This window comes from Apodemus sylvaticus, chromosome 22 (genome assembly GCF_947179515.1).
Source record: "Apodemus sylvaticus chromosome 22, mApoSyl1.1, whole genome shotgun sequence".
Taxonomy (NCBI): Eukaryota; Metazoa; Chordata; class Mammalia; order Rodentia; family Muridae; genus Apodemus; species Apodemus sylvaticus.
In genome coordinates, this window is record NC_067493.1 from 47,589,563 (window position 1) to 47,607,288 (window position 17,726).

The 17,726-nt window shown below is 47.8% G+C and overlaps 1 protein-coding gene across 5 annotated transcripts; it reads left to right on the forward strand.

Annotated features, from left to right (window-relative positions):
• Positions 1-171: 171 nt before the first annotated feature.
• Positions 172-17,321, forward strand: Mapkapk5 (MAPK activated protein kinase 5). 5 transcript variants are annotated; one of them, XM_052168135.1, is made up of 14 exons: positions 172-775; positions 4,804-4,877; positions 6,014-6,089; positions 6,488-6,585; positions 7,906-8,014; positions 9,219-9,308; positions 10,525-10,620; positions 11,324-11,404; positions 13,079-13,266; positions 14,202-14,322; positions 15,226-15,356; positions 15,593-15,714; positions 16,657-16,761; positions 17,134-17,321. In XM_052168135.1, exons 1-14 carry the CDS (start codon positions 740-742, stop codon positions 17,226-17,228), a joined length of 1,422 nt encoding a protein of 473 aa, XP_052024095.1. In that variant the 5' UTR covers positions 172-739; the 3' UTR covers positions 17,229-17,321. The 5 variants fall into 5 exon arrangements, with proteins under 5 accessions (XP_052024095.1, XP_052024096.1, XP_052024093.1 ...); XM_052168136.1 differs by having other exon boundaries at positions 15,593-15,708; XM_052168133.1 differs by lacking the exon at positions 9,219-9,308.
• The last annotated feature ends 405 nt before the right edge of the window (positions 17,322-17,726 follow it).

Genomic DNA, 17,726 nt, shown 5'->3' on the forward strand with positions numbered 1-17,726 from the left:
GCCTGTGCTGCATGCGGCGCGCCCCGGGGAGGACCCCGCTGGCGCCTGCACATCAGCCGCGCGGCCCGGGAAAGCCTCGGAAAGCTCGGCGGATGCCGGCGAGGGGCGCGCGGGGCTGTGTGGTCGCAGAGCCAGGCGGCCGCAGGGGTGGCGTGAGGCTGCAGAGGGTGTGGCGCGGGCGGGCGGCAGGCGGGCTGCCCGGCGCAGGCGTCCCGGCGATGTGTGGCGCTGGAGCGGCGGTGGGAGCGGCGGCGGTGGCAGCAGCGGCGGCGGGGGGCTCAGCTTCGGCTTCGCTACGGTGCTGGTGCCGGCGGCGGCGGCGGCGGCGGCGGCGTAGGCTTCTCCTCAGGACCTGGCGAGCCCGGGCCTAAGCGGCGGCCCCGCAAAACCCCCGCACGGCGCTCCAGGCCGGGCCCCTCCCTGTCTCGCCCTGCCCCGGGAGCCTGCCTCCCCGGCCGGGGATGAGGCCGGGAAGCGGCTGCGCGGGGCCCAGCACAAAGGCTTGTCCCCAGGGGCCGCCGCCGCTGCCGCCGCCCCCGCCCCCACCAGCCTAGAGCCGCCTGTGGAAGCGGAGCCGGCACCCGGGCCTTCATCCCCTCCGGTCCCCGGGGGCGGGCGCTGCCCGTCTCCCCGAGTCCCGGGGACCCGAGCTCCGAGTCCTTTGCTTCCTCGGCTGCCAGGGGACCGGACAGCCGTGCTGCAGCCTCCGCCGCTTCGGGCTGTGGCAGCCCAGCGGAGCATGTCGGAGGATAGCGACATGGAGAAAGCCATCAAGGTAAGTGGGAGATGCAACCTGTCCCTACTTTGTCCGGTGATTCGTCTCTTTGTCGGCCTTGGGAAATCGAGAGAATTTGGATGAGAGGTAGAGGTTCTAGTTACTAGAATCTAATTAAGTTCGGATTTCAGCCTCCCCGGGAAGGGGACCCGCATTTGAAGGCCCAGAATGTTGGTTTGTGTAGGGTGGAGTCTCTGACTCCCTCTAGCCTCCTTGGTTGATATAGTTTGTGCTCAGCTAGAACGAAGTTGAGTGGTGTGGAAATACTTGATATGAGTGGAATTAAGAGGGCTTCTTAGGACTCTCGTGTTTCCATCACCTCCAAGTGCCTCCATTTGCTTCTCGGTGATCCACTGGAACCCTTGGCAGTGGCGCTGACCCCTCCTGAAGGATCTGAAACAAGTCTGCTTGAGGAGACCTTCAGCTTCAGGAATTGCTTTACCTTTGTCCCAAATCTGTCCTTTGGGTTTTTCCTCCTCTGTGCGTTCATTTCCTTCTGTTCTCTTATCTACTCTCAAGAATCAAGTTTATTTCTGAGGAGTTATAGCGCTCCATACTCTAAAACTACCCCAAATAGGACTGGGAATATAGCCCAGCTGGTAAAGTACTTACCATGCACGAACCCCTGGGTTTGATCCCTTGCACTGCATAAAACTGGCACGGTGAGAGGGTCATCCCCCCACGCAGGAGGATCAGTAGTTGAGTGCTGTGATTCCATATTTGGCGGGTAAGAGGAGCCTGAGCCCAAGCCTGATTATCAGAGTAAGATCCTTAGACCCACATGGCTGGAGAGAGCCAACCCTGGCAAGTTGTCTGATCTTTGGGAAGAGAGTTAAAAGGCCATTCTGGCGCTGCAAACTCTTGTGTATAAATATGTACATAAAATAACTCAAGTCAAAATGATTGCTTCTCCTTCTGTCTTTTTGTTTTTCGAGGGAAGGTTTCTCTGTGTAGCCCTGGCTGTTCTGGAACTCATTCTGTAGACCAGGCTAGCCTCAAACTCAGATTCCCCCTGCCTCTGCCTCTGCCTTCCTGAGTTCTGGGATTAAAGGTGTTTGCTGCCACCATCCACTAAAGTCGACTCTGTTTAGAATTTCTTTTTAAGTATAGAGTGTCAGCTTTGTTTGTGTCGACACTCTTCATGTTTTTGTGTGTATTTGACAATGCCACACATTTAGTCTTCATTGGTTTTGTTTCACCGTTGAGGATATATGTATTTGCTGGGCTATGGTGGCATGTGCTTGAGGCCAGGAGTTCAAGGTTAGCCTAGGCAACACATTGATTTGCCATATTAAAAACAGATCAACAAAACAAAAATGAAATGAGAAGTCCTTAGTTTTGACTCAGTATCAATATTGTTCTTTTAGTCTTTTTTTTTTTTTTAAAGATTTATTTATTAAATGTAAGTACACTGTAGCTGTTTTCAGACACCCCAGAAGGAGTCAGATCTTGTTATGGATGGTTGTGAGCCACCATGTGGTTGCTGGGATTTGAACTCAGGACCTTCAGAAGAGTAGACAGTGCTCTTAACCACTGAGCCATCTCTCCAGCCCCCATTCTTTTAGTCTTTAAATGTATTAGACATTTTAAGTGTCTGTGTGTATGTCTATGTATGTATGCATGTATGTGGGTGCATGTACACACACGGAAATTCGTTCTCCTTCTATCGTGTGGGTTCCAAGGATTCAACTCTGCTTATTGGCAAGTGCTACTGAATCCTCTTTGGGAATATTTAAGGGAAAAAAAAAAAAAGAAACAAAAAACCTGAACTTATACTGGGAGGGCTGGAGAGATAGCTTGGTGATTAAGAGGATGTATTCCTTTTGTAGAGGGCTCCAGTTTGGTTCTTAGTGGCTACACTAGGTGGCTCACAGTCACAGCAGTCTGTAACTCTAGTTCTAAGGGACTTGACACCTTCTGGCCTCCAGGGCACACACATAATTAAAAACAAATAGGTAGGGCTGGAGAGATGGCTCAGTGGTTAAGTGTACTGACTGTTCTTCCAAAGGGCCTGAGTTCAAATCCAGGCAACCACGTGGTGGCTCACAACCATCCACAATGAGATCTGATGCCCTCTTCTGGTGTGTCTGAAGACAGCTACAGTGTATTTACATATAATAAATAAATCTGAAAAAAGAAATAGGACAAGGAGAAACACATCTTTAAGCTAAGCTCTTAGGAGGCAGAGGCCTGGAACTCTGTGAATTCAAGGCCAGTATGGTCTACATAGAGAGTTGCAAGCCAGCCTGGGCTACATAGTGAGACTTGTCTAAAAAAAACAAAGCAAAAAACAAACAGAATCCATTATATCTTTGCAAAGCCTATTTTTGCAAATTTGTATCTAGTAGTCAGAGATAGTTGCTACTGATTCCCACTACCACCACATAAGTTGTTGGGTGTTATATATCTACTAATTTTTGTTGAAAAATTGGACACTTGGTAACATAGTATCTCTGGACTCTTAGTCTTCCCCATATTTGTAGCTGCCTGGAATTAAAGGGAAATTTATTTTCCTTGTGTATGCTAATGTCAGATCAGGGCTGTTGTCCTTGGCCTCAGCCCCTTGGTGGGCTGAGACTACCCCAGTGTCTTGAAATCCTGAGGCTTTTACCCGCTGCCACTCAACCCCTGTGGTTCTGCAGTCCTTTCTGATGGAATGGACTTGCAGAGTCACTTCCGGCCTTAGATTTTCCCTGGCCTCTCTTCTCTCTGGTTCATTCATCAGTTTTGTGGAGGGCTTACTTCGGGCTTACTCCATGGTTCTGTGGCAGTTTGCCCTCTAAACCCACACAGTCTGCATCCCCTGGCAGGACCATTGTCTCCGAGCTCAGCACAGCTGTTCCTTCTCTCCACACTTACCTGGTCTCACCTGTACTGTACTGTCCTCGTTGTCTTCCCTGTCCCCTAGAGCAGCAGCATGGTTCCCTTTTACACAGCTCTGTGCTGGGAGCAAGCAACCCCACTGCTTTGGGCAGTTTGGACTGAGAATGGAAGCTGGAAGGGCCAGGTTGTGTGCTGGCTTTTGACCTCACTTCTAGTGGGTTTAAAAAATAGACAGTTCTCAGTTTGTTTGTACTGTTCTAAAACTGTGTGAGACAGCTGACAGGGTCTCACTGTGTAGCTCTGCCAGGTCTGGGACTCAGGTAGATTAGGTTGCTTGAATTTAGAAAAGTCCACCTGCCTCTGCCTCCTGCTTGCTGGAATAGAGTGGAGAGCCCTCTAGGCTGACAGGCTTGCTTGTTTTGACATTTGGTTAGCTTTAAATATATTCGTGGAAAGCAGTTGCCTGCCTTTCACACTGTGACTATGAGAATCCCTGTTTTGTTATTAATGAGCCCAGAGAATGCTGGTAGCCTAGCCAAGTAAAGACAATGGAGAAGGAATGCTCAATCACTCCATCTCCAGGGGTTGTAGTGGGTGTTACTGAGGACAAGTGGTCTAGACTGGGTCTGAAAGTGCCATTCTTCCTTCTGTGAAAGCAAGCGTCTGACCCCCAGTCTCTAATGTGGATGGAATACTCTGTGCTGTCAAGTAGATTATCATCCTTAGCTTGGTAAAAGATTAGGCTTGAGAGTTCACTCTCCTACTGTCTTAGGGGTTCATTGCTGTGAAGGGACACCATGACCACAGCAACTCTTAAAGGACAGCATTTAGTTGGGGCTGGTTTACAGGTTATCCTCCTGGCAGGAGGTAAGGTATCATCCAGGCAGGCTTGGCACTGGAGGAGCTGAAAGTTCTCCATCTTAAAGGAAACTAGGAGCAGACTGTCACCCAGGTGGCTAGGAGGAGGGTTTCAAAGCCAACCCCTACAGTGACACACTTCCCCTAACAAGGCCCTTTATTCTGAAACCTATAGTACTGGGAGGTAGTGGTTAGGAGGCAATGACAAGTGTGCAATTGATTATAAAGCCTGTGGGCTGGTTTAGGAGGGGAGGTGCTGAGCCATGGCTGTCCTGCCCCTGCCTAGTAATCTAGCTTAATGGTAGAGTTATCACTGCCCCTCCTATTCATTTTCTTCTTTTTAATAGGAGACCTCCATTTTAGAAGAATATAGTATCAATTGGACTCAGAAACTGGGAGCCGGAATTAGTGGTCCAGTTAGGTAAGACAATGTGGAAAAGTGGATCCGTTGTTCTGGGAACAGACATAGGAAATGAGCCTTGAGCCACGGGCATCAGATGAGCCACAAACATTGGCTTGAGCTTATATTTAGCTTTTTTTTTGTTTGGGTTTTGGTTTGTTTTGGTGTCAGCTTGTGTATACTGACACATGCACCCCAAGCTGCCCCAGCTCCACGGGGTGGGATTTGTTTTGGTGTCAGCTTGTGTGTACTGACACCTGCACCCCAAGCTGCCCCAGCTCCGCGTGGAGCTTTTCCTATATTCATCTGTTGGCTGCATTTTCATAAGTGTGTAGAGAAGTCAAAGGGATGGCTTTGAGGAGGTGGTTCTCTTCCACCATGTGGGTCCTGGGGACCACTGGCCCCTCTGTAAAGGCTTTGTGTTAGTGTTTTATAGCTAGAAACAGCTAAGTATCAAAGTCACATGGTCTTTAGTATTTATGGATTAATTTTAAGTTATTAAGCTATTTGGGCCAGTGAGATGGGTTGTTGGGTAGAGGTTCTTGTTTACAATTCTGATGGCCTGATGTTGATCTCTGGGTCCAGTAATAATATTGGAAGGAGAGAACTGATCCCTGCTGGTTCCGGTGACCTCCATACGTACATCCGTACATAAACAAATGAAAAAATGTAAATGTAATTTTAAAAATGTAAAAGTGGGGCTGGAAATATGGGTCAGAGGTTAAGAGTACTAGCTACTCTTGCAGAGGACCTGGGTTCGATTCCTAGTACCCATAAAGTGGCTCACAGCCACTGGTAACTCTTCTTCCAGGGGATCTGATATCCTGTACTGATCTCCACAGGGAACAGGTGGTGAACAAACTTACTTTCAGGCGAAACATTCATATAATAAAAAGAAATAAAAGTCTTAATAAATAAGTCTGTGGGCGATTTTGAGGGGCCATCATTTCTTCTGTACTTTGGTAGTGAACTTACACTACCTGCTGAGGTTGAGACTCTAGTATGGATCAGTGGTTGAGGAAAACAACAAGAGACTTCTCCTTGCCACCTGCTGCTTCAGGGCAAGTTGTATTCATTTGCCTGTGTCAGAGACAGGATCTCTGTTAGCCATGCTGTGGAGGTCCTGACTGCCATTGTGATTTTTTTTCTGTCCTTAGAGTCTGTGTGAAGAAATCCACTCAAGAACGGTTTGCACTGAAAATTCTTCTCGATCGTCCAAAAGCTAGAAATGAGGTATGTTCCTTTATTTGGCTTACACACTCATACACGCTCATATGCATGCATGCACACACAGGCACACACACACATAGGGGTGTTCTTGTCAAGCATGAGACAGCATCAGATGCCTTAGAGCTCTAGGCTGTGTGAGCCCACCCAGCTTGGTTCTGGGAACTGAAATTTGTCTTCTGGAAGAACAGGAAATACTCTTAACCACGTTCAGCCTTGTTTAAATGTTTTTAACTACTGAGCCATCTCTCCAGCCCCAGGAAAACACTTTTTGTAGTATTCTAGGTGGTCAGGATTTCTACAGACTTATCTTTTGGACTTAGCATGGTCAGTTTTGATGGGCAGTTTGGGGGGAAACGATGGCATTTCTTTTGCACACGCATGTTTCCTGTGTTCTCTTTAAGGTGCGCCTGCACATGATGTGTGCCACACACCCCAACATAGTTCAGATTATTGAAGTGTTTGCTAACAGTGTACAGTTTCCTCATGAGTCCAGCCCCAGGTAAGACTGGATGGGGTCATCTCTGTGTGCCCATGGAGTCAGATGTAGGCTTGTGTTTCCTGCTGCCCTGTCCTGCGCTGCCCTGTCCTGTCCTGTCCTGTCCTGCCCTGCCCTACCTTTCTCAGGTTTGAAAAGCTGAATTCTGTAACCAGCACCTGAGCTCTCATCACCAAGTTTTATTAGTGCCTCTGGGGAATCTTGCTTCATTTCTCCTTTCCTCCACCATTATTTTGATTACTTTCTCTTTTCAAAAAACACCAAAAACACGCTTAAGGGCTTGGGGGTTATAGGTTAGTGATGGAGTGTTTGCCAGGCATAGCTACGGCCTTGGATTTACTTTCTAATGCACTTGTGTGTGTGTGTGTGTGTGTGTGTGTATGTGTGTGTGTCTGTGTGTGTGTCTATGTGTGTGAGAGAGAGTATGTGTGTGAGTGTGTGTGTGTGTGTGTGTGTGTGTGTGTAAAAGCAAAATAAAACATTAAAGAGCCAGGTGTAGTTGGTGCATGCCTATAATCCTAGCCCTCGAGAAGCTGAGGCAGGAGGATCATACATTCCAGTCTAGCTTGGTCTACATAGTAAGACTATGTTCTAAATAAAATGGGAATTGAAATAGATTCTATTTCAAATCAGTGGGAAGAGCCTAACTGTCATTCCAGCTTTCCAGGTCAAGTCTTAGTAACGCAGCAGAGATACCCCAGTGCTTGCTCTGACTTGCCTTTTGAAAAAAAAAAAAAAACATCATTTTTTAGTTGCACGAGTTTGGGAAGTCTCTTAGGTAGAGACTGAGGTGGGAACCCTGTCATTGCAGCATGTTGGGTAGTGAGCAAGGCACCTCCTCCCTTGAACTCAGAACCTTACAGAGCAGAGCTAATGAAGTGCAGCCTGCGAGGCCAGTGTCTCAGGCGACAGAAAGTGCACATTGGAAAGGGGGTGCAGGCGCTGTACTGTTAAAAGCCAGTGGGACTCATCGTGGTTCCCAGGTGTGCTCTGATGCTGACAGCATTTGGATGCAAGCAGAAGTATTTATGTGAGGGGACAGGAGCCAGGGGTTCATGCTTGTTTGTTGGTTTGTTTGTTTGTTGGTTTGTTTTTTCCCTTCCTTTTTACTTTTTGATTGAGAATATCATAGTCATTGCACTTAATTAGTGGCAAGCTTCCCCAGAACTTAGAGCAAGTGGTTGCATATTTTGTATATGAGGTCACTTTAGGTCAGCATTTGATGCTTCAGGGTTTTTCTTATTTTTCTCCTTTGGTTTTTTTTCTTCTTTTTCTTTCTTTTTTCTTTTTTTTAACGTAACAAAATCAAATGCTTTCAAACAGGGCTCGACTCTTAATTGTAATGGAGATGATGGAAGGGGGCGAGCTATTTCACAGAATCAGCCAGCACCGGCACTTTACAGAGAAGCAAGCCAGCCAAGTAACAAAGCAGGCAAGTGGACCCGGCACCGGCCACACCGCGGTGGCCTTGCCAAGCTGCCCAGTTGCTTTGTGGGAAGGGAGGCAGTCCAATTGCATTGTGGGAAGGAAAGCAGTCCAATTGCATTGTGGGAAGGGAGGCTTAAAGACAAGCTCCATTGGACCTCTCACTGCCTGCTTTGTTATAATCAGAAAGGAGGGACATCTTTCTAAACATGCTACTGTCACCTTTTAGACCTTGGCGGGGAGGATTGTACTTTTAATTGCTTGCCACCTTTCTCAAGGGAGCTGCGAGAGTCTCCTCCATTGTCTTAACTGTGGGCAGCTAGCATTTGATGCTATTGATATCACCTGAAAGACCTTTAGTATAAACTTGTCCTCAAGCATTTGTACCTAAGATGTTTCTTGTATAAGTCACCTATCATTTCTGCAGGTTTTTGTAATAGCGAATGATTCTTAGTTATATTCTAGTATATTTACTGTAGAAATACCTTATGTCACATACAATACCCTCATAGAGGTGACAGGCTAAACCTTAGGCCTGTCTTCATACCAAGCAAGTAGACCACAGGAAAGCACTCAGCACAACAGGTAGCACTGTGAGAAAGCTCTTGCACGGTGTCCACCTCAGTTCTCAAGTGTCTCTGGATGCCTCCTTTCTGATTGACTAGGAGTAACCACAATGTGAAGTGTTGTGAACAAGAGTTGAGGAACTATTTATCTTTTAAATTACACCATTCATTTTTCAATACTAAGACTAAAGAGTGAGATATGATCATCTGTAAAACAAAAGCCGTCTTAGTTACACAGACATGCATTGTCGTGAGGTAGGAAGTCAAGCTGGCTGGTTGGAAGGTGCTGCCTGCCTTTCAGCTCCCTAGGGTGTAGGTATCTGGAGGAGCAGCCCTGCTGTCCACTGGGAAGCCCTTCTTATTGAGGACTGCTGACTGCGGGTCCCCACAGTACTGTCACAGCACAGGTAAAGGGGTGGCCAAGCATCTAAAGGGATGTGCCCACTGCTTTGTTCTGACAGATGATCATTTGTAGTCATGCTTGTTTAGTAAAGATAGTTAAACTAAGGCCAATTTATTTCCATTTCTTGGCGTCCTGAGTCTTTCTTAGTTTCTCCTGTGTACTCAACACTAGCCACAGTTGTGACTAGGGTGTTAGCGATGGTGCTTTTCTAAGAGGCGGTGGTCCACTGTGCCCTTTTCCAGATAGCCCTGGCTCTGCGGCACTGTCACTTGCTAAACATTGCGCACAGAGACCTCAAGCCTGAAAATCTGCTTTTCAAGGATAACTCTTTGGTGAGAAAAATTGCTTTTCCTCATTTGATGCTGTCACTTTGTTTTGTTCTCTCTCTCTCTCTCTCTCTCTCTCTTCCCCCCCCCCCCCCAAGATGGGATCTATCTATCCTAGGCCAGCCTTGAACTTATTATTTAGCTGAAGATGACCTCAAATTTCTGATCTCCTGCCTCCGCCTCCTTTTGAGTGTTGGGATTCCAGGTATGCATCACCAGATTCAATTTATGTGACCATGGGAATTGAACCCAGGACTCTACACACAGTAGGCCAGCACTGTGCCAACTGATATACAGGCTCAGGCTGGTTTAATTTTTGTCATGTTATCTTGCTTTGTAGACCAGGCTGGCCTGAAACCCATGTAAACTAGGTTGGCCTAAAACTCTGCCTTGGCTTCCTGAGTGCTGGGATTGTAGGTGTGTGCTCCCTGCTGCTATACGGAGCCCATGTACAGGAGGTTTTAGGCCATGTGCTTCTAATACTTTAGTTTCCCACTCATTCCTTCTTACGGCCTCAGAAATGTCACCACACCCATGGCGTGGGTGCTTTGGATGGTACAGATATATTTGTGAGCGTTACGAACTTGCATATTATCTGGACAGCCTTTGGGGAGAGGCAGGGATTTACATGCTGTTACATAGTTCAGTTTGAGTTGCTGGTAGCCTGTTTTTTTCTCCCTGTATTCCTGTCCCCTGGCCCATGGTCAGTAGACGAGTCATTTGCTCTAGTTGCCATGGATGGATGAGAGGAGGCCCGCTAGCTAAGCCTGAACCCAGGGCTGTGCTCACAAGTGTAAGCTGGGGCAGCCTTCGAAGAGCTCCTGCTTCCCTGTTACTTCTAGATTACTGATGATTGATTTTTGTGTGTGTGTATGCTTGTTTTAGCTGAAGGTGCATGCAATACCTGTGAAGGCCAGAAGAGGGCATTGGATATCCTGGACCTGGAGTTACAGGTTGTTGTGTGAGCTGACACATGGGTGCTGGGACCCAAAGCCAGGCATTATGGAAGAGCAGGAAGTGCTCCTAAGTGCTGAGCACTCTACAGCCCCTGCACTAAGAACAGCTTTCAGATGCCCTTCCCAGGCCAGGCCTCAAACTCATGGTAATCCTCCTGCCCTGGAGTCCACAGTGCTAGGATTATAGGCATGAGCCACCACACCTGGTTTCCACAAAGTGTTTACTGACAACTATGTGGCATTAACCCCAGTTTGTTTTCTTTCAGGACGCCCCTGTAAAGTTGTGTGACTTTGGGTTTGCTAAAGTAGACCAAGGTGATTTGATGACACCCCAGTTTACCCCTTACTATGTAGCACCTCAGGTAAGCATGTTGCCTTCTTTAGGATGTATTGCCAACTTTACTGACACCCCCCCCCCAACCCCCAAGTTCCTCTGTGTAGTGTCCTGGAACCCACTCTGTATACCAGGCTGGCCTTGAACTTTGAGATGTGCCTGCCAGGTGCTGGGATTAAAGGCATGCGCCACCACTGCCTAGCCTGACTTATAGGTTCTTGTTTCTACGGTAGGTTTGGCCTAATGGCTGCTTGTATTTCTAATGTTAATTTGGGTAGAAAGACTGTTATCTGGAGAGAGTCCTCCATAAGATACTGAGGGAACCGGCTCCCAGTTAATTCTGATTGGTAGCAATAGCTGGAGAGAAAAAGCATGGGTGTTGTTTAGGGTTCCTGGGCTTGGGAACATGAAGAAGGCTTCTCCGGGTATCCTGGATCTTACTCTGTAGACCAGGCTATATAGCCTTGGACTCAGATCCGCCTGCCTCTGCTGGAACTAAAGGCCTGAGCCAGCACTACCCAGTGAAAGGGTTTTGTTTTTGAGACAGGGTCTCACCATGTCCTGAAGTTGTGTCCTTGCTATGTATGCCAAAGGCGTGTGCCAGCTCACCTGGCTGAAAGTGTTGGCTTGAGGTTATTTTTTTATTGTTGATTGCCAGTTCATCTTTAGCCTTCCTGTAGTCTGTCTCAAGCTGTGGGACATTGGTGATGCGATTTCCAACTCCTTCGTAGGTCCTGGAAGCACAGAGAAGGCACCAGAAGGAGAAGTCTGGCATCATACCTACCTCGCCAACACCCTACACTTACAACAAGGTAAAGGACGGGTGGTCAGCTCCTTCTAACTCGGGACCAGGAGGCTCTTCTGTGAGATGGTCATGATGCGGCAGCAGCTGTAATACAGCAAGGGCCTTGGAACCCAGGTCTCTGATCTGATGAGATAGGAAGTGATCATCTGAGGGCACTGAAGTGACATGGTTGGCTTTCACATTAGACATAAAGGCCATTTTTGAGAAACTGAAATTCAAGAGCATACTGCTGTTGTATATTACCATTCTTTGGTACTTAATAAAATGCCAATTTGAAGAAGATAAAAAGACACATTTTAAAAAAGCTACTGTGTAATTTGAACAATGTCTTCTGAGCATAGCAAACGCTTGTTTATGTGGTGCTCTCTGAATCTGCAGCCACCAAACATGCTGTGTGGGGGCCAGCACCTCTGTAAATGGATCTTCATTTGCTGACTAGATTTTAAAGTGTGCTTGCTCTTTGGGCACTTTAAACTAGGTATGGGAGACAGAGTGGCTTGGGACAGCTGCCGTGGATCCACACGCTCCAGCTATGTGGCTTTATTTAAGGCCACCAAGCTATACTTTTAGTGTGTGGGAGAATTGGGGTTCAAAATAGGGATTTTCTAGGTAGCTCTGGCTATCCTGGAACTTGATCTGGAGACCAGGTTGGCCTCGAACTTACAGAGATCCGCCTGCCTATGCTTCCCGAGTGCTGCCCAGCTTAATCTGCACTCTGGACAGGAGCATTCAGAGCATTTGTGGAATTTGCAGGCCTAGCCAGAAAACGGCAGGTCCAGTGAGATACCCCTTCTCAATGGAACAGTGCCAACAATGGTAGGAGAGGACACCAGACATCTCTGGTCTCACACACACAACACACAGGCATGTGCATACCCCAGCCCTCATATGCACAGACAGACATCACACAGGATTCATTCATCAAAGCACTGTGATGCAGAGGGCCACTGGGAGAATCCTTGGCCTGCTGTACACTTGACCTGATGGAGCTTGTATGGTATGCAGCCTTTAGGACATGTGACCGCAGACCCAGACCCACCTGAGCCAGGTGCAGTTGCTGACAGTGGCTCTGGACAACTGCCTGCTTGTGTGACCTCTCACCACGAGGCTCACCAGAACTCTTTAAGACAGGTGTTGTGAAATGTGACTCAAGTCTGCATGTATTACACTGGCTGTACTGAAGAGTGTTGAGAGAGGAATCTCCTGTTCAGGGCTTGTAGCTTGAAAGGTTCTGCTTGTTCTTACAGCATTTTCTTTTCTTCATACAGTATTTTTTTTTTATTATTTTTACAATTCAAATAGAATCTTTGAATTAGAATAGAGTAGGACACAGTTGTCATATGTGGCCACCAGAGTGTTTTTAGACCTCCAAATTTTGTCTCACTACTTTGGCCTTTGCAAAATGGCTTCTGCCATCTTGGCACCAGCTCACATGTGCCCAGCAGCTGTTCTCTGTCCCTGCTGGACCACGTTGGCGTTGGCACAGAGCATGCTAGGGTGCAAGGTAGCCTTTTTGCTCCAGGCTGGGCCTCATTTGCATGCAATACATGCTGTATTGGTGGCTCACAGGTGTTCCCAGCTGTCACTGGCCTTGTGAAGTTTGGTGATTTTAGCCTTTATGTGTTGGGGCTACACCTGGTTCTTCTGTCATAGGTGTGATTATTTTCTATTTTGCTTTCAGAGCTGTGACTTGTGGTCCCTAGGGGTGATAATTTATGTGATGCTGTGTGGATATCCTCCTTTTTACTCCAAACACCATAGCCGGACTATCCCAAAGGATATGCGGAAGAAGATCATGACAGGAAGCTTTGAGTTCCCAGAGGAAGAGTGGAGCCAGATCTCAGAGATGGCTAAAGATGTCGTGAGGAAGTAAGTCCCAGCCTGTGGCTGGTGTCCATGGTACTAACCCGACCCTGAGTGACCAGCCTCTTGCTGTGGCCTTCCCCCTCCCACCCCCCCAGCATCTCTCTTTTGTCATCTTGTTTTGTTTGGGTTTTGCTGCAATGTAAGAGCAGGGTTTGAATTCCCACCAGTCTTCATATTACTTCCATGTCACGTGCCCAGCTCTGTAGTGAACCTCAGTGCCCTCTTGGGGGCTCTCTGCCTCTTGTGAGTGTATGTAGAGGTCAGAGTTCATTCTTATGACCTTCAACCACATTTCCCTCCTCTTTCTCCTCTGCCTTTTCCTTGACACAAAGATCCCTTACTGGCCTGGGCCTTTCCAAGGGCTGTGACTTGTCCTGACTGAGACATTTGGACTGAGGTGGTGGTGCCGAGAGTCTAGGAGCTCGCTGGGGTGAGCTACAGGCGAGGGAAGTGAGGTCACAAAGTAGGTCCAGAGACTGCTGGGCTTAGCACAAAGGGCCCTGTGGTGGTTTGTCTCAGTGGTTGATTGGACTATAGAAAAGCTCAGGTCCTACCATGATGAGATCTAGTTTTATCTTAACCTCCTGTTTGAAACTGCATGACCCTCAGCTAAGTTGCAGCTGCTATCAGCCAAAAGTAGCTGAAGCATTGTTCCAGAAACTGAGTGTGGGGATTAGATACAGGTGGCCTGTTGGCGTCCCCACTGAATCCTATGGTGTGTTCTGAAGTGTTCTGAACAAAACTTCTGGTGCCACTTTCAATCTGCTGCCCAGGAAATCTCAAGCCATAATATCCCCATACGCACTATATGTGACTAGCATTCCATCCTGCCTTGATCTTAGAAGCCAGGCCTATTTGGAGCCCAGCCTAAGAACTTCCTTTGTTTGTTTTGGGAACATTGTGTACATGTTGTGTCTGTTGGTGTGTTTTATTTGAAGGCTTCTAAAGGTCAAACCAGAGGAAAGACTCACAATCGAGGGAGTGCTGGGCCATCCCTGGCTCAACTCGACGGAGGCCCTGGATAATGTGCTACCGTCTGCCCAGCTGATGATGGATAAGGTGGGGTGCTCACGTGTGACAAAGGGAAGTGAGTGACTGAACACAGGGCTCAAAGGGAAGCTGAGGCAAGCACATGCTGCTGCTCTTATTCCCTGAGAAATCAGGATCCAAGCGAAGGCTCAGAGACCTTTCCGCTTCGGGTGTGGGTTTAGTTGCACAGAGCATAAAGATCCTCCCTGCAAGGTCTTGAAACCAGGCTGGTTCTAAAGGCAAAACAGTGGGGGTTTTAGAAACCACATCTTCCATGCTGTGGCAATTCCAAAGACACAGGGACATTTCTGAGAACATAGATCTCTCTGGAAGATGGTAGAGACCTGTACACTTCCTGACTACCTTCTGATTTGAGGAGTATGAAGGTTACTTTTTATTTATCCGAATGCCATGTGCACAAAGGTACCTCAAGGCCAGGAGGAGGGAATCTGCTCCCTTGGGCTGGAGTTAAGGCAGTATAGGTACCTGCTACAAGGGCTGGGGACTGAAGTTGGGTCCTTTGTAGGAGCAGTGCATGTGCATCACTGCGGAGCCATCTATCTGTCCAGCACTATTAGGAATTCTTACTGAAACTTTGTCCCCATTGCCAAGGATGAAGGCTAATTGGGATGTGGCGTTTGTGCGGTCTGTTGTTCCCTGGTCCTCATTGGTCACAGGGAGAAGCCTCTGCCTAGCCAGATGTCACCGGCACGCTTTATGCTTCTCCTTTGTTTTAGATCACCTTTTTTAGTGCCAAGTAACATGTGGACACAAGCTGCCAAAGCCAGTCACAGTGACACCACAGCCAGCACTTACTCAGGAAGCTTAGGTTGGCAAATCATGTGAGTCCAGGAAGTCAGGATGAACATGGGTAATAGAGCAAAAATAAAACGTCCAGAAGACAAACTAACTGATGGCAGTCTTCACATGCAGGCAGTGGTTGCAGGGATCCAGCAGGCTCATGCCGAGCAGCTGGCAAACATGAGGATCCAGGACCTCAAAGTCAGCCTCAAACCCCTGCATTCCGTGAACAACCCCATTCTGAGGAAGAGGAAGCTACTGGGGTGAGTGAGTGTGTGTCTTTGATCTTCTTCATGGCAGGCATGGTTGATGGTGAGTGCTGAGACCTCAGCGGGGTGTCTGCCTTCTTCCACTTTCTATAGAAAGTGTGGACATTTTAAATTACCCCAGGAGTTGGACACATTCTGTAGTTATTTTTCTGAATATCCTGGTGTCTTGAGTTTGGAGCTGGGTTCTGAGGTCTTACCTTGCTCCTCTTGTCTTTCCCCACATTGTAAAGCACCAAGCCAAAGGATGGTTTATATATACACGACCATGAGAATGGAGCTGAGGATTCAAATGTTGCCTTGGAAAAGCTTCGAGATGTCATTGCCCAGTGTATCCTCCCCCAGGCTGGTAAAGGTCATGCCACTTACTAATGTTCTGTGCGGGTGTGTGTGTGTGTGTATGCATGCATGAGCACACGTGTGTATGCGATAAGAGGATCAGATTAGTTTGAGATTTGTCTCTTTTAAGTACATTATATAAATGAGTCCACATTACTAGGAAGTGCAGACCCTGGGAGTGAAGGTGCATGGTAAGCTCTTTATCTTTGGTCTTCTGATGTTCTAGGTTAGGTTGTCTGCCAGTGCCAGGTGTGGCACACGATTTTCTGTTGTCTTAATTTCACAATGAAGGCACAAAGGAGAGGGTTAAGAATGGAAATGTGGACAGGGTCCAAGGATAGTGTAGAGGCCATCAGCACCATTTCCAGTGATGCACTGTGTCTCTACTTCAAGGACACTGCACAAGCTCACGGCCAGCCCTGCTGTGGCTTCTGTCCCAGTCTTATGCTTGCCCTTGAAGGAGGGGCCTCTCACCCCAGGGCCCCGCTTGGGACTCAGCCGCCTGTGAAGTGAGGGGCTGTTCTCAGCTGACGAAGGAGATGCTCATATTAGATGTGGTCACAGAAGGTTGGATTAACCTGTCTCCCTAAATGCTTTGCGACTTAAGAGCACTCAGAGAACTTGTTTGAGCCTTCTGAAGCAAGGGGTATGCTGAGGAAAAAGTAGCACACACCTTTTCTTTCTCCCTTGCTTGGCCAGAAGTGTTTGCGTAGAAGCATCTCACGTTTTCTAACTCCCAGCACTCAACCTGGGAGCATTTGTGTGAAAGCAGAAACTTGGAAGAGCTCAGTGACAGGAGGGTGGGCCTGAAGCCCTGGGGAGCTAGTTGCTAACAACTTGTCTGTGCTGTTTCATAATTTCTCAACTAGTTGGACAGCATAGCACGGCCTTCCATTTTTAACACAAAAATCCCAAGATGCTACAGAAAAGTCAAACTCCTCTCCATTCTTATGCACAGGAGAGAATGAAGATGAGAAGCTGAACGAGGTGATGCAGGAGGCCTGGAAGTATAACCGGGACTGCAAGCTCCTGAGAGACGCTCTGCAGAGTTTCAGCTGGAACGGTAAGACAATCCCTGGCTGTGCGTAGTCAGACAGAGATGGTCTCTGAGGCCAGAGCTCAGTGAGGAAGGTGCGTGTAAGGAAGGGTGGGCACCCTGACCTCAGTTGCCCAGGCATGGCTGGCAGCTGCTTCTTTATGACATACCTGCTGTCGTTTTTGGCCTGTCATTGTACCGACTGGTAGCTTCTTATACATGTTTGGAGGTTTTATACACTTGGGTGAGTTGGCCGTCACACACAGTGATCTCTGCCCTAGAGAAGCTGCTCAGAGCTCCTGGCTGCATGAAAACAGGGCCTCTGACCTGCTTCTGGGCAGCGAGGGTGGATTTGGCTCCTAAGGCGATGTGCTGACCTTGTTCTTTCTTGCCTTTCAGGCCGTGGGTTCACGGATAAAGTGGACCGGTTAAAGCTGGCAGAGGTGGTGAAGCAGGTTATCGAAGAGCAGACCCTTCCCCACGAGCCCCAGTAGGAACAGCTTCAAACTGTTTTTAACAATTGGAAAAATTATTCCTTAATGTAAAAAGTAATTTTTATGTAAATTAATAAATCCTAATTTCATTTCCTCGTTTCTTAAAGTTGCTATATAGATTTAGGTCCAGAGTTTCCTAATGGTTAACTGGTTTTTTTTTTGGATTTTTTGTTTTGGTTTGGTTTGGTTTTTTTGGGGGGGGGGGGGTTCGAGACAGGGTTTCTCTGTATAGCTGTCCTGGAACTCACTCTGTAGACCAGGCTGGTCTTGAACTCAGAAATCCGCCTGCCTCTGCCTCCCAGAGTGCTGGGATTACAGGTGTGTGCCACCACAGCCTGGCATGTTTTTATTTTTTAAAAAACTCAATTCCAGGGGCTGGAGAGATGGCTCAGCGGTTAAGAGCACTGACTGCTCTTCCAGAGGTCCTGAGTTCAAATCCCAGCAACCACATGGTGGCTCACAACCATCCGTAATGAGATCTGGCTCCCTCTTCTGGGG

Excerpts from the sequence above, each read along its gene's own strand:
- Mapkapk5 (XM_052168135.1), top strand. The coding sequence starts at position 740 with ATGTCGGAGGATAGCGACATGGAGAAAGCCATCAAG. Across the intron at positions 10,621-11,323 it reads CTTACTATGTAGCACCTCAG|GTCCTGGAAGCACAGAGAAG; the intron begins GTAAGCATGTTG and ends ACTCCTTCGTAG. Across the intron at positions 11,405-13,078 it reads CACCCTACACTTACAACAAG|AGCTGTGACTTGTGGTCCCT; the intron begins GTAAAGGACGGG and ends TTTTGCTTTCAG.